The following is a 14,792-nucleotide window of genomic DNA, read 5'->3' as shown; positions in this document are numbered from 1 at the left end:
TTTTTCCAACTTTAACAAGTACTACTTTGATTCATCTATAACTAATAATTAGGACGATAAGGTTAGGAGGAAGTTGTTGTTAATCTCAATGTTTTAGAAAATAAGTACTCTATTTGTACGCTCTTACAAATCACGTTTTATTCATAAGATTTGGGAGCCGGCATGGATGCTTATTGGTTGATTCGTTTTGATTTTGGTTTTGAAATTTATCGATTATCGAATTTTAAAGATATTTATTTTTTGGTTTTAAAATTGATAGATTTGATACAAAACAAATCTCTAAACACTTAGAAATTGACCTATCTATTATGCAATTTATCATTATTGTGGACATACATACATGCGAAAATGAATATCAAATTTTTGAGATTTAGTTATCAAATAATCAGATTGAATTAAAATCGTAGATATTGAAAGAAGTTGAAATAGAAATTTGATTGAATTATGATCCGCCCAAGTTTACTTTAGGCTCAAATGAGAAAAAAGTTGACTTGAATCATGACCCACCAAATTGAACCAACTTAATCTTAATAATTTTAAAATATCACAACTTAACTTTATAACCACCATTTAAGTTACAATTTACAAATAGATAAATAAATACTAGAATATATAAAATAGATAGTAACTCGCTCATACCTTCGAATATGATACATACATTACAAAAATATGTATAAGAAGAAAGCAAGTAGAATTATATATATAATATATTATTTTTGTGATGGAGCAAGAAATGAAAACAACACAATTTCAATCAAATAGTGAAATTTTATTTTAATGCTAGCATATAACTTCAATAGAACAAGATTGATATAATTGAAGAACTAATAAAGATGGAGGGAAAGTCTTGGTTCCGTGATCAAAGATATCGGGTTTTTTAGGTGTGTAGTCAATCCAGAAATTTCGTCCATGCTTATATCTTCTGACCTCATATCTCCTCCTAATTTCCAGTTGAATCCATGCAACAAGTTAGCCATAGTTGTTCGAACAACCTTCATACCAAGGCTATTCCCCGGGCACTTTCTCCTTCCTGAACCAAATGGCAACAATGCGAAATTTTGTCCTTTTATGTCTATGCCATTTTCTATGAACCTTTCTGGAATGAACTCTTCTGGCCTGTCCCAATACTTTGGATTTCTTCCTAAAGACCATGCGTTTACATAAACAGTTGTCCCTTTTGGTATGTCATAACCAGCGACATTACAATCCTCAGTAGAGTAACGAGGAGGAAGCATTGCACATAAAGGATGAAGTCTAAATGACTCTTTGATTATGGCATCTATGTAAGGTAACTTAGAGAAGTCCTCTTCTTCTACCCATCGTTCTCTTCCAATGGCTCTGTCAAGTTCTTGCTGTGCCTTCTCCATGATGTTTGGACTCCTCAAAAGTTCTTGAAATGCCCACTCTATCATTGTTGCTGCAGTATCTGTTCCGCCACCTACCAAATCCTGACATTGATATAAAGTAAATGGTCTATCTTATATTATTCTAGTTTTTTTTAAGAGAAATTAAGTAAACTTACATGTATTAATCCCATGATACTATCTGTTGTAAGCTTAATTTCAAGATTAGGATCATCGGCAAGTTGTAACATAGCATCAACCATATCCTTTGGAATATAATTCTCCTCTGTTTGCCTCTTTGCCTTGTGATCTTCAAGTACATATTCATAAAATTCTGTCATGTTCTTTCCTAATGCCTTCGTTCGTTTTATGTATCCTTGCAAGTCCAACCAATTAAGCCAAGGTATCCAATCCCCAATATTAATCACCCCACCTAGAAGAAACCACTCATCCAACATCCATTGCAATCTTTCATGAGTTATTATTGAAGTATCTGAGTTTGACTGATCACTACAATATGTTTTACTCATAATTGACCTATTTATAGTGCGAAGAGTAAATAGAGTTAAATGATCTTTAAGCAAGATTGGTTTTCCCGAGAGATTAAAAAGACGAGAAATCAAAGTTTTTCTTTCCTCAACGCGAATATCCTCTAATGAATTGAGTGTTCTAGGATTGAGTAGTTCGGTTAGTGATATTTTTCTACCTTGACGCCAGTGTGCACCATAAGATGCCCATGTCATGTCTGAATAGTTATAGCTAAAGTACTTAATGGCAGCTAATGGAGGGCGAGAAGCAAAGATCATATCATGTGTTTTTAATATCTCTTCAGCCATTTCTGGAGATGATACTATCAAAACAGGCTTCGAACCAAACTTTAGTAGCATTAGATCTCCATATTTTTGTGAAAGATGGTGCAATGATTTATGTGGGAATGAACTAAGGTGGTTCAAATTGCCAATAATTGGCCATGGCTTTGGACCTGGTGGTAGTTTCCTCTTGGGATGGTTCAATATTTTTATGACAAAGCTAATGCAAATAGCCATGAGCCAAACACTAGGAAAACCCAAGGGATTTCCATCTTTGACAATTTAGTGACTGAAGTTGAATAGATGTAATAATTCAAGAATGCTTCACAAATATTTATATGGCCACTATTTAATACCTTGGTGGTTTGGTCCATATTAAGTGGTACTTTTAATTTTATATGCTATTTCAAAATAAGTGGTGTGTCATCTGATCAATTATGTAATAATTATTTTCTTGCAAATTTATAAAGTTATTTTTTACAAATCAAACTCTCATATATAGCAAATACAAAATTCAGAGACAGTTAATATTATGAGTTGAAGTCAAAGCTTCTAAATTTTCTTTCTATTTTCTTATCATTGAGTCGTTAATCAATTTTATTATCATTGAAATGTCAATCAATTTTATCATGGGTTCACAAGTTTTAAAATTGGTCTAACCCATCAGTGGTCATCTAAAATTGGCACAACTTTTTACTTACACACTTTAATTAGACTTTGTTCATTTTAGGCACCTCTTGTCATGCGCCGTTATATCTTTTTAAACACTTTTTTGACAATTAGCTAAATGTGTAAGGTGTGTAGCTCACTCACTGATGACATGTCAAATTGATGAATTAATTAAAGACATGTGACATATATGTCAAAAATAATTCTTATATAATGAATTTTGTATAGAAAAAAATGATCGATCACTCAATGACATATGTCATTTTTAAAGTCTAAATATTTTTTTAAATAAAGACAACCTATCATATATTATTTTCTCCCCCACCCGCACCCCACCCCCAATTCTCAACCCCTTTCCCACCACCCGATTCCCAAACCCCTCCCACATCCAAACTATCTTTCCCCATCAGCCCCATCACCGAACTCCCTCCTCTCTCCTATCAAAATCTTTTTTTCAGTGAAATCTTTTCTTTCAAGTTTATGACTAATTCTTCACTTAAGATGCAATACTCTCTTGTCTAATCTTTCTCAATTGTTTTTCTCTACTATTTCTATGTTTTTTCATAAATTAAATTAATTATAGCTTGATATACTATAATTTTGATTGTTTTAACTAATTAATTAACATCATCAAATCTACTTCTCCACGGAAGGAGTTTAAGTTTTGGGAGATGGTGATTAAAAAAAGGAAAAAATAAAATAAAAATGAATTATAAGATTTTCCAGTGCATCTCACTTATTATGTCATGTTAGCAAAAAGTGTCAAACTGACATAACGGATCATGACACGAGATGTCTAGAATGAACAAAGTCTAGTTAAGATGTCCAAGTGAAAATTTATGCCAACTTTTGATGGCCACCGATGAATTAGGCCCTTCTTTTTCCAAGATTAGGCATTAATACCGCTAAATGATAACTAATTAAAAGATTAGGCATAAAAATATGGACTAACTTAGATAGCACATGACTTGTGTAACTCAAAAGTTGGTAGTTCTATTTATTGTTTCCGATTCCTCTAATTAATATTATTAGTAGTTTTCTCGAAATTTAACAAGTACTATTTTGGATTCATCTGTAACTAATAAGAACGATAAGGTTAGGAGGAAGATGTTATTAATCTAATATTTTAGGGGAAAAAAGTACTCAATTTTGTTTTCTAGTCAAAATATTTACATAGCTTAAATCACGTTTTAATGATAAGATTTGGTGATCGATAAGGATGTTTATTGGTTGATTCGATTTTGAAGTTTATCTATAGTAAGCTTAATTTCAAGATTAGGTCATCAACCATATTCTTTCCTAACACCTTCATTCGTTTTACATATCCTTGCAAGTACAACCAATTAAGCTCAAGGTATTATCGCCAAGATTAATCACCCCATAAAGAAGAAACCACACATCAAACATCCATTACAATTTTTTCATGAGTTAATTAGTTTATAATCCTGTTTATTTAATTAATAGCGTATATTTTGAGTTAATTATTTGATTTTGTTAAGATTTAGTTTATACCGTATTACACTTGTATGTCAAGATTTTAAACATTTTTGTAAAAATATAATCTAAGAGTTTTATTTGTATATTGGCTGGGGAAGCTTACTTGTTAGTCTTCAAACCAAAATTAACCATGTCGTATATAAGAGGAATCCTGATCAAAGCCACTTATGTAAAGATTCGGTTTTCAATAAAAAAAATGACTTCAAATTAATAAATATACTTAAAATATAGTATGATTACCTTATATATAGAGTCGTTAATATGAGCTAGGTTTATTGGGTTGGATCGCTCTTATCTACGTAGTGGGTTTAGTACGCTCTGCCCAAATAAACAGCTCCGAAACAACAAAAAGGTGTGTGTTGCACTCACGAATGACTGCCTGAATAACCTACAAGTAGAGCTATTAATATGGGCTAGCTCATCCCATCCGGGCTAACCCATATAGGATTTGATATCTTACGGGTTAGGTTGGGTTATTCCATTTTTGGTGGACCAGAAAACGGTTGGCCAACCCACAAGTATGTGGGCTACACGCTTGTTGGGTCAATCTACTTTTCAAAAAAATAAGTTTTATATATTATTAAAATTTTAAAATATTATCATAAATATCGACAAAACAATATTACATGATGTTAATGTTACTATTTGTTAATCAAATCTACAAATAAAATTATCTTTATAAAATATTTATCAAGTTTTTTTCAAGGAAAAGTACAAATATCTAAATAGAAATATAACTTAATTTTTTTGAGTTTGGACTCTCTTTAATTTTTAATTTTAATATTATATTATATTTTTAATAAATTTGTACTGGCCCACGAGCCGGCCCTACCGATATTTCTCAAGCCCACAAACCAAAGGCTTATTCAGGCCGGGCTGAAAAGTTCTTTCCTTAAATTAGCTCCAAAAATCTTATTCCAGCCCTATTAAATTTCGGGTGAGACCAGGCTGGCCCAACGGGCCTAGCCTAGTCCGTAGGGCTTGAGCAATATGAGTTGGGCCAACCCATGGGCTAAATAAGAAATAATAATAATAAGGGATAATTACGTGGGATGACAAACATCCCTATGTAATTAGTTAATAAGGGTATAGTTTAATTTATTTACAGTCAGTAAATATAGTTTCATTTTTTTTGCCATAATTAATGGGACCCACTATCTATTTGTATACAAAATAAAAAATAGTCATCCAAAGATCTTTATATAATTTTATTCAAAATCAAATTTATCTCTCATATTTTCATTCCATATCTTTTCCTAAAATTACTCTTCTCTTCTGATTTGAATTTCCATTGGGAAAATTTTGACCTTCTCCCTCCAATGTTCTTCCACTTTTCGTAGGTAACTGCTAAATTCATGGCTTTCAATATTTTTTCTTGGTTCCTTCTATAACAAATGTATATGTAGTATGATTATTAGTTTTTTCATATTTTTTTAAAAAATCTTTATTACTTATTAATTTACAAATCTTTCAAAATCATAATAGATGATTTCTGTCCATGTATGAGGATTACGAGAGGTATGTCATTGCATGTCAATGTTGTTGATAATCCACTTTCGTTTCAATTGGGTTAACTCATAATTCTGGGTTAATGTAGGGTCTATGGCAAAACATAAACAAGTTTAAGTTGAACAATCTATTGAAGAATTGAGATCCATGAAAAGAAAAAATGACCCAATGACAATTCATAAAGTCATTCAATTGAATCTGCCTCATCAGAACTGGACAAATCTGAAGAATATCGGAAATATCAGGTAGTGTAATTTATATACAAATTACAAAGTTATGTATATAGTGATTTATATATTAAGTTAATGTATACAAAGTATTATGAAACAGTTCTTAATTGTATATTCTATTAGCTGTATACCAATTACTAAAGTTAGATATATAGTGGGTGTATATTAAGGTAACATATACAAAGTCTTATGAGGCAATAGCTATTTGTATACAATTATTTAATTTTGTATAAAGAAATTTGTAAATCACTCTTTAATATTATAATACATTATACAAATTCGTCGATATATACAAAAAATTATGAACATAATAAAATATTGTATATATAAACGTTACACCCTCAAATATAGAAACATATTTCAAGCTTACTATATATACAATTAACAAATGAATATAATATACAATCAGTTTAATCATTAATACATTTAATCACAGATGCACATATATAACTATAATATATATATATATATATATATATATATATATATCAAGATTATTGTACATTATACAAATTTCCAGAATTATACAAAAAGAAAAAATAGGAACATAATAAAATATTGTATACAAAAAGATTACCCAAAAAAATTAAAAGAATATATGATGGTCATATACAGTTTAAAACACAAAATCAATTTCACACAAATATTATATAAAAATTATATACAATTTCGCAAATATATACAATATAATCAATTTATATATAAATATATTTTTGTGTGTGTTTCATAGATTTATCTAAAAAAAATTAGAAAAATATTTAATTTTGAACTGGTATTGTCTTTCTATAGCTTTAGAATTCTTTTTGGGGGGAAATATTTGATTTTAAATGTTTTGCTTAAATCATGGGATTATGTAAATTTATTGTTAGCATCTTTTGTGCTACTGTTATCATTTATCGAAAAATAATTTTTTTGTATAAATTTAATTAAAAAAAACGTTTTATGCAAATTTAGAGTCACCTAACAAACTAAACTATACCCATGGAATGTAATTATGTAAACTATACCCATGAAATGTAATTTCATAGCATCAGTTTGCCATATAAGAAATTTTCCCTGATAATAATAATAAGTAAAAATACAAGAAAATGAATCGTGTATGAAGCAAACTATATCTTATCGCTATCTTTTTGAATTTACAAAAAATCATTCAAATTTGTGTCATCCGATACATAGCAGTTGATACATTAAAAAACTTGTCTGTTGAGATTAAAAAGAAAACAAAACATAAAATTAAATATCAAATTCATAAATCACGTAAAATCAAGTTAATGTTGATCTCTCTCGAATTGTATCATTTTCATACATTTCAAATTTCAATTTTATGCTCTCTAATCTCTGCCAAATCGTAACAAAATTTAAAACGTTGAAATCATTAGCTGATACGTGATGAATATATATATTTTGTTGAGACATTCAGGAAGTTGATAAAGCAAGGCGAGTTATGAACGATACAAAAGTAATTGAATAGTTGTTATGTGAATCTCAAATTCACCATTGCATCTAAATTAGAATTCAATGAGTTGAGGAAAAATCTTGATACATCGTAGAAGGTAAATCACCTTCAATGAAAATTAAAAATGACATGGGAGTAAAACTGTACTAGGAACATGATGACCGGAGCGATAAATTACTTTGATGTTGCACCCGGTGAAATTATTTGTGTCTAAGGTTCAGAAAAGGTTGCACTAGATCTTGTTGTGCATGCATGATTGAGTAAGAAGTAGGTGATTCATATTATATATCGAAATTAGAAGTAACAAATTACATAATCGATTCAAACAAATATAGAGATGAAGGAGATATAATTCTATAAGGATAAAACAACACTCGTTCTTGTAATAACGAAATATAAAATAGAGCACAATTTCAATTTTAGGATAAAGAGACGTGTTAAAAAAAGTACAAAATTAGTTGTTTTGTGATGTGTATTAGATTTTTTTATTTTTGATACAGAAGTCATGATACACTGTCACTTCTAAAAAATTTAGTGAATTATCAGTTGTAATGCTAACTTTTTCCCTTTTTTTTTATGAATGTATCATGGCCAAATGTTTTATGTTGTAGCGTGTAATGTATTTGTTTTTTATTTGTACATTATCATGTGTTCATTAATAAGTATGAGATACATGTGATGTATTATTTTTGTATAAATGTATCAGTATACACGAATGGGTAATGATTTGTATGAAACGTATCAGGCTATAATGTGTATCTGATGCATGTAGCAAAGAATATTAATTAGAATGTATCAGGTACATTTTGTATTAATTTGAAAGTGAAAATCGTGATCAATAAAATGGCATAATACATTACTATTTATTTATCTCGAAAATAAACATCTAATAAGAAACTAACGATAATCATCCATTATATCAGACAAGGTTGATAACAAATATCAAATCCTTCAAATGAAAATTTCTAACGGATATCGTAATTCGTTCTCTTTTTCTTTCTTGGTAGAGTCAAAATTCTTGTCAATATATGTCTATTTTGAATTTATATCCATATCTCATATGTACGTGATAATAATTTTAAAAATAAAGAGTGTCAGACAAATTACGAGAACGACTCTCTAACATGAGTAATCACCTCTTATGTCGGAAAATGTGAAAAAATGATTTTCACTATCATGTAATGAATTATTTCATTAGCCAAACAAGAGCCTCTCTTGGAAGATGATACTGAGGATCATTAAAAAAAGAAAACTCGGGTTAAACATCAAGAGGTGTTCAAGTCATTATCAGTACGATGTTGGATAATCAAAAGAATGAGACACATGTGTAGTATAAGGTTAATGCATTGTAACATGTGTTATACCCTATATGTTAAGCAATCAATGGGTTAATGAAAGAATGGTTTCCTGCTTCTTCATTGTGTGAGACCCCAACGAATTAAAATAACTTATCATTGGAATAACCTTCGACCTTTTACTGTTTCTTGAAGTTTCAATCAATTTTGCTATTTTAGCATGTCACTAATAGCCATTATGATTCGACAGTGCAGAGCATGTATAAAAAAAATGATCAATTGAACTAGAACAGATAGATTCAAAAAAAAAAAGACGATTAATTTAATAATAATGTAATTTGTATACACAACTTGAGTATTACACTAACTTCATACGTATTGAGTGTAATTGTGTATACAAAGTTAAACACATACTCAATCACCTCTATAAGAGGATGAGGGATTGAATAAATAACTATTAAATAGTTAATAATGTTTGGATATTGTGAGTATTAGTATAGTCATATAAATAGTGAATTTTTGTATGGGACTTATAAAACCTTAAAGATATATATAAGTTCTTCATACCCATAGGTCTCACCAACTATTAGTCGTATAAATATATATGTTTAATTGGAGTTGGATTCGCTTGGGTCTGTTCCACCGTATGCAAAATGCAAAATGTAGGTTTTGAATCGTGGATCACCATATGGACCACCCGACTTGATCCAAAGTTACTTTCTGAAAAAACAAGATAAGAACAATTTTAAAAAGGGATGGAAATAGTTACGGACTAACTGCTCCACCGTAAATAAGCTCCTTTTTAAATAAGTGTTTTTGCACTCCTCAGAGAAAAACGAAAACAAGAAGCTAAAAAATACAAAATAAAAAATCATTGTCTTCGAGACATCCAACAAAAGAACATTTAGTTTGTGAAAAATTATCTGTTAAGATAGCTTATAAACTAAACATGTATTCTTTTAATATTTCAGTTTGTTAGTTAGTTAGTTAGGTAATTAATTAGTTGGTTAAATACAGGTTAGTTAAGGTAGTTTCTTTAATACATAAATGTAATTGTATATATAAGTAAGAGGGCTCATATGTACAGATACACACAGAAATATACAAAGCTTTTTTCTTCATCATTCTCTCATCTCTTCTCTCGTCTTCTTCATCTTCTTAAAGCTCATTGATAGAGCTTTTCTTCACATGGTATCAGAGCTCAGGAGAATTTGAAACTCTCTGTTAAGCTCTTCATAATCTGAAGGCAAGAGTCTAAAGAATCTTGAATTGAAGATCAATTGTCTGTCTAAATCAAGAAATTGGGAGCTGTTAAACTCGATCAATCATGCCTTCAACTGGAGATGGAGCTTCGAGTGAAGTTCAACAACAAACAGTTACGAACACAGCCAAAATCGATCACAATCACCCTCTCTTTATACATCCTTCAGATACTCAAGGTTCTGTTCTAATTTCAATTCAATTAGTGGGTTCTGAAAACTATTCTTTGTGGAGTAAATCTTTAAAACTTGTGTTACTTGGAAAAAACAAGTTAGGATTTCTACTTGGAACATGTAAAAAGGAAATGTATTCTGAATGCTTACATGATGTATGGGATAGATGCAATGCAATTGTTCTTGGGTGGATTATGAATACAGTGTCTAAAAGTCTGATTAGTACTGTAATCTATGGATCTGATGCTCATTCAGTGTGGGAAGATCTACGTGAAAGATTTGATAAAGTAAATGCATCTAGGGCCTTTTATCTACACAAGGAATTAGTCACTATGTCACAAGGAACTTCTTCTGTGTCAATCTATTTTTCGAGACTAAGAGAGTTGTGGGATGAGGCTGAAACTTTGATTCCCTGTCCTTCATGTGCTTGTCCTGAGTCTAAACAATACATAGAGCATTTGCAATTTCAAAAGCTGTGGCAATTTCTGATGGGACTTAATGAGTCTTATGCTCATGCAAGAAGCCAAGTTCTTATGCAGATTCCAGTTCCAAGTGTAAATCAGGCTTATGCTATGATTGTTAGTGTTGAGAGTCAAAGAGTTCATGGTACAGGAAATACATTCTCGTCTGCTGAAGCTGTGTCTGAAACAGCATTGATGAGTAATAGAATGCCTCTTAGTTCTTCTAGTTCAGGGAATGGTGGATACTATAACAATAATACAACTTCCTCAGGAACAGGAAGAGGTGTTTCTAACTTCCAAAATAGTGGATACAGAAATAAGGGATATGGAGATGCTAGAACTAGCTACACTACAGGAAAGTCTCAGCTCTATTGTGAATTTTGTCATTTTAAAGGTCATACAAAAGAAACCTGTTATAAGCTTCATGGTTATCCAAAGAAGAAAGGAGGAGTATCTTCTTATGCAAATAATGCTTCTACTGGAAATGAGTCTGGAATAATTGACTCAACTTCAAGTTCTAATACTAGAACAAATGAGTCATCTAATGATACTTCTTTGGGACAAGGTGTATCAATGTTTACTCAAGAACAATATTATGAGATCTTGCAGATGCTGAGAAAAGGGAAGAGTAAGGAAGTGGATACAATGGCCAATGTAGCTACTGCAGGTGTATCTGGAACATCAGGTAATTTTACAGCTCTAATGTTTGATATCTCACATACTAACTGGATTATAGATACTGGTGCCTCTAATCATATGGTTCACAACTTTGGTTTAATGAGTCAGCCAACAAATCTTGATGTTCAGGGTGGTATGAGAGTTAATCTACCTACTGGTGATTTGGTGTCTATTAGTCACATTGGTGAATCTTTGGTTCTTAAGGACAAAGTAGTAAAGGATGTGTTATTTGTTCCAGAATTCAAGTATAATCTTTTATCAGTGTCACAACTAACTAAACTGTTGAAGTGTGCAGTAGTATTTTTTCCTGATTTTTGTATTTTTCAGGATCTCTTCAATGGGAGGGTCCTGGGGATTGGTAAAGAGAATCAAGGATTGTATATCCTCAATACTCCTGTCACAACAAAGCCTTCAAATGATCAAGTATCTTCTGGAGAATGTGCAAAGGAAGCTGCATATAAAAGAATTAGGCCTATTAGTTTTAGTTCTACTGCTGATTCTTTAAGTAGTCTATGGCATAAAAGACTTGGACATGCTCCTCTCAAAGTATTAAGTAGAATAAAGGAATTGAACATTGTATCTGTACATGAGCATCATTGTTCTATATGTCCAATTGCTAAGCAATCAAGACTGCCTTTTACTACTAGTCTTTCTCATTCAGTTTCAGTTTTTGACATTATACATGGTGATGTATGGGGACCTTACAAAGTGCCTAATCATGATGGAAAAAGATATTTTTTAACACTAGTGGATGATATGTCCAGGTATACTTGGATCTTTCTATTACACACTAAGTCAGACACTGTGGTAGTGTTAAAAGACTTTGTAAACCTGGTAAGAAATCAGTTTGGTGTAGGCATTAAGTGTATAAGAACAGACAATGGAACAGAGTTTGTTAATAATCAAATGGATGATCTATTCAAGGCTAATGGCATTGTACATCAGAGTTCATGTGTGTATACTCCTCAACAGAATGGAGTAGTTGAGAGAAAACATAGGTCTATTCTAAACATGGCAAGAGCACTAAGGTTTCAGGCTGGTGTACCTTTACAGTTTTGGGGACTTTGTGTTACTACTGCTGTGTACATACTAAATAGATTACCTACTGTGTTGTTACAAGGACAGAGTGCTTTTGAAAAATTGTTTGGCCAAGTTCCTAGTCTTCAGCATCTTAGAGTATTTGGGAGTCTATGCTATGCTACAGATCCTAAGATTCTAGACAAATTTGCACCTAGAGTTGTTCCAGCTGTGCATATGGGGTACTCAATGAACAAGAAAGGTTATATCTTGTATGATTTGACTTGCAAATCCTTCTTTATAAGCAGAGAATCTGTGTTTAAAGAAGACATATTTCCTTTCAAGAATCTTAAATCCTTTCCAGACCACTTATTTCCTGTTCTGGATCTTCATGATAGTTCATATATTGAGTCAACTTCTGATAATGCCTCTATTCAAGGTTTTAATCCTACAATTTCTATACAGCCTCAGACTTCTTCTAATACTACAGCACCATTAGTTCCTCTAAGAAGATCTTCTAGACAATCTAAGCCACCTATTTGGTTGGACTCATATGTGACTCAAAATGCACAAAATGCATGTCTATATCCTATGTCACAATATGTTACTTATTCCAAACTTGCTCCTACATATAGAGAATCACTTGCTACATACTCTACTATCTCTGAACCTCATACATATAAAGAGGCATGTCAAGATACTCATTGGGTGAATGCTATGAGAGATGAGATTAATGCTCTAGAAGCCAACAATACTTGGTCTATTGTTCCTCTACCTCCAACAAAAGTTCCTATTGGCTGTAAGTGGGTGTTTAAAGTTAAGTATAAAGCATCTGGAGAAGTTGAGAGATATAAAGCCAGGTTAGTGGCAAAAGGATACAATCAAAAGGAAGGCTTAGACTATACTGAGACATACTCACCAGTAGCAAAAATGGTTACAGTAAGATCAGTAGTGGCTTTAGCTGCTTCATATGGATGGTTTATATTTCAAATGGATGTACACAATGCTTTTCTTCAAGGAGATCTTCCTGAAGAAGTGTATATGCAGATTCCTGAAGGTTTTGCAAACCAGGGGGAGAAAAGCATGGTTTGCAAGCTTCATAAGTCCTTGTATGGACTGAAGCAGGCACCAAGACAGTGGAACTTAAAGCTAACAGAGGCTTTAGTTGATATGGGATTTTCACAGTCACATTATGATTATTCACTATTTACTAAGAACATAGGTAAAGAACTTCTAGTTATCTTGGTATATGTTGATGATCTCTTGGTTACTGGGAGCAGTTTGCATTATATACAACAAATAAGAGAGGAGTTACAACAAAGGTTTAGAATGAAAGATCTAGGTGAGCTTAAATATTTTCTTGGAATTGAATTCTCCAGGTCTAAAGAAGGTATACTAATGAATCAAAGGAAGTATGCTTTAGGACTTGTGTCTGAGTTGGGATTAGCAGGTTGTAAACCTTCTTCTACACCCTTGGAGTTCAATCACAAGCTAACTTCCACTGTGTTTGATGAATTCATTGGAAAAAATGCTAATGCAGAAGACTCACTTCTTGATGACTTTGGAAAATATCAAAGGCTGATAGGGAAGTTATTATACTTAACTATGACTAGGCCTGATATAGCCTTTGTAGTACAAGTACTCAGTCAATATATGCACTCACCAAAGTCATCTCATATGGAAGCAGCACTAAGAGTAGTTAAATATATAAAAGGAACTGCAGGTCTTGGATTGTTTATGCCAAGTAACAAAGACAATGAAATGGTAGCCTATTGTGACTCAGACTGGGGAGCTTGTGTAGAAACAAGAAGATCAGTTACAGGCTATATGATTAAACTAGGAGGAGCACTGGTATCCTGGAAGTCAAAGAAACAAAACACAGTATCTAGGAGCTCTGCAGAAGCAGAATTCAGAAGTATGGCTACTACAGTTGCTGAAATAGTGTGGTTGAAAGGCTTATTCAGTGAGTTAGGAATGGAAATAAAGGTGCCAGTAAAGGTATTTTGTGATAACAAAGCTGCTATCCAAATAGCAGCACATCCAATTTTTCATGAAAGAACTAAACATTTTGACATAGATTGTCATTTTGTAAGAGAGAAGATACTTGAAGGGCTTATTCAGACACAACACTTAGGAACAAGAGATCAACAAGCTGATATACTCACCAAAGGGCTGTGCAAACCTCAACATGAAGAACTGATTAACAAGCTAGGAATGAAAAATGTATTTTCCAATTCTTAGCTTGAGGGGGAGTGTTAAGATAGCTTATAAACTAAACATGTATTCTTTTAATATTTCAGTTTGTTAGTTAGTTAGTTAGGTAATTAATTAGTTGGTTAAATACAGGTTAGTTAAGGTAGTTTCTTTAATACATAAATGTAATTGTATATATAAG

At 31.8% G+C, this 14,792-nt stretch overlaps 1 protein-coding gene and 1 long non-coding RNA gene across 2 annotated transcripts; one reads left to right on the top strand and one right to left on the bottom strand.

Annotated features, from left to right (window-relative positions):
- Positions 1–678: 678 nt before the first annotated feature.
- LOC101252174 (cytochrome P450 71A1-like) lies at positions 679–2,488 on the bottom strand. Its single transcript, XM_004237773.5, has 2 exons — positions 1,523–2,488; positions 679–1,448 (listed from the first exon to the last, which is right to left on the bottom strand). Exons 1-2 carry the CDS (start codon positions 2,387–2,389, stop codon positions 825–827), a joined length of 1,491 nt encoding a protein of 496 aa, XP_004237821.1. The 5' UTR covers positions 2,390–2,488; the 3' UTR covers positions 679–824.
- Positions 2,489–5,546: 3,058 nt separating this feature from the next.
- LOC138347921 (uncharacterized) lies at positions 5,547–6,297 on the top strand. Its single transcript, XR_011220481.1, has 3 exons — positions 5,547–5,658; positions 5,804–5,836; positions 5,916–6,297. It is a non-coding gene; the product is annotated as an uncharacterized lncRNA (long non-coding RNA).
- The last annotated feature ends 8,495 nt before the right edge of the window (positions 6,298–14,792 follow it).

Source organism: Solanum lycopersicum, chromosome 4, assembly GCF_036512215.1.
Source record: "Solanum lycopersicum chromosome 4, SLM_r2.1".
Lineage (NCBI taxonomy): Eukaryota > Viridiplantae > Streptophyta > Magnoliopsida > Solanales > Solanaceae > Solanum > Solanum lycopersicum.
Note: the sequence above shows the minus strand (reverse complement) of the source record. Positions and strands in the feature narration are given on the sequence as shown.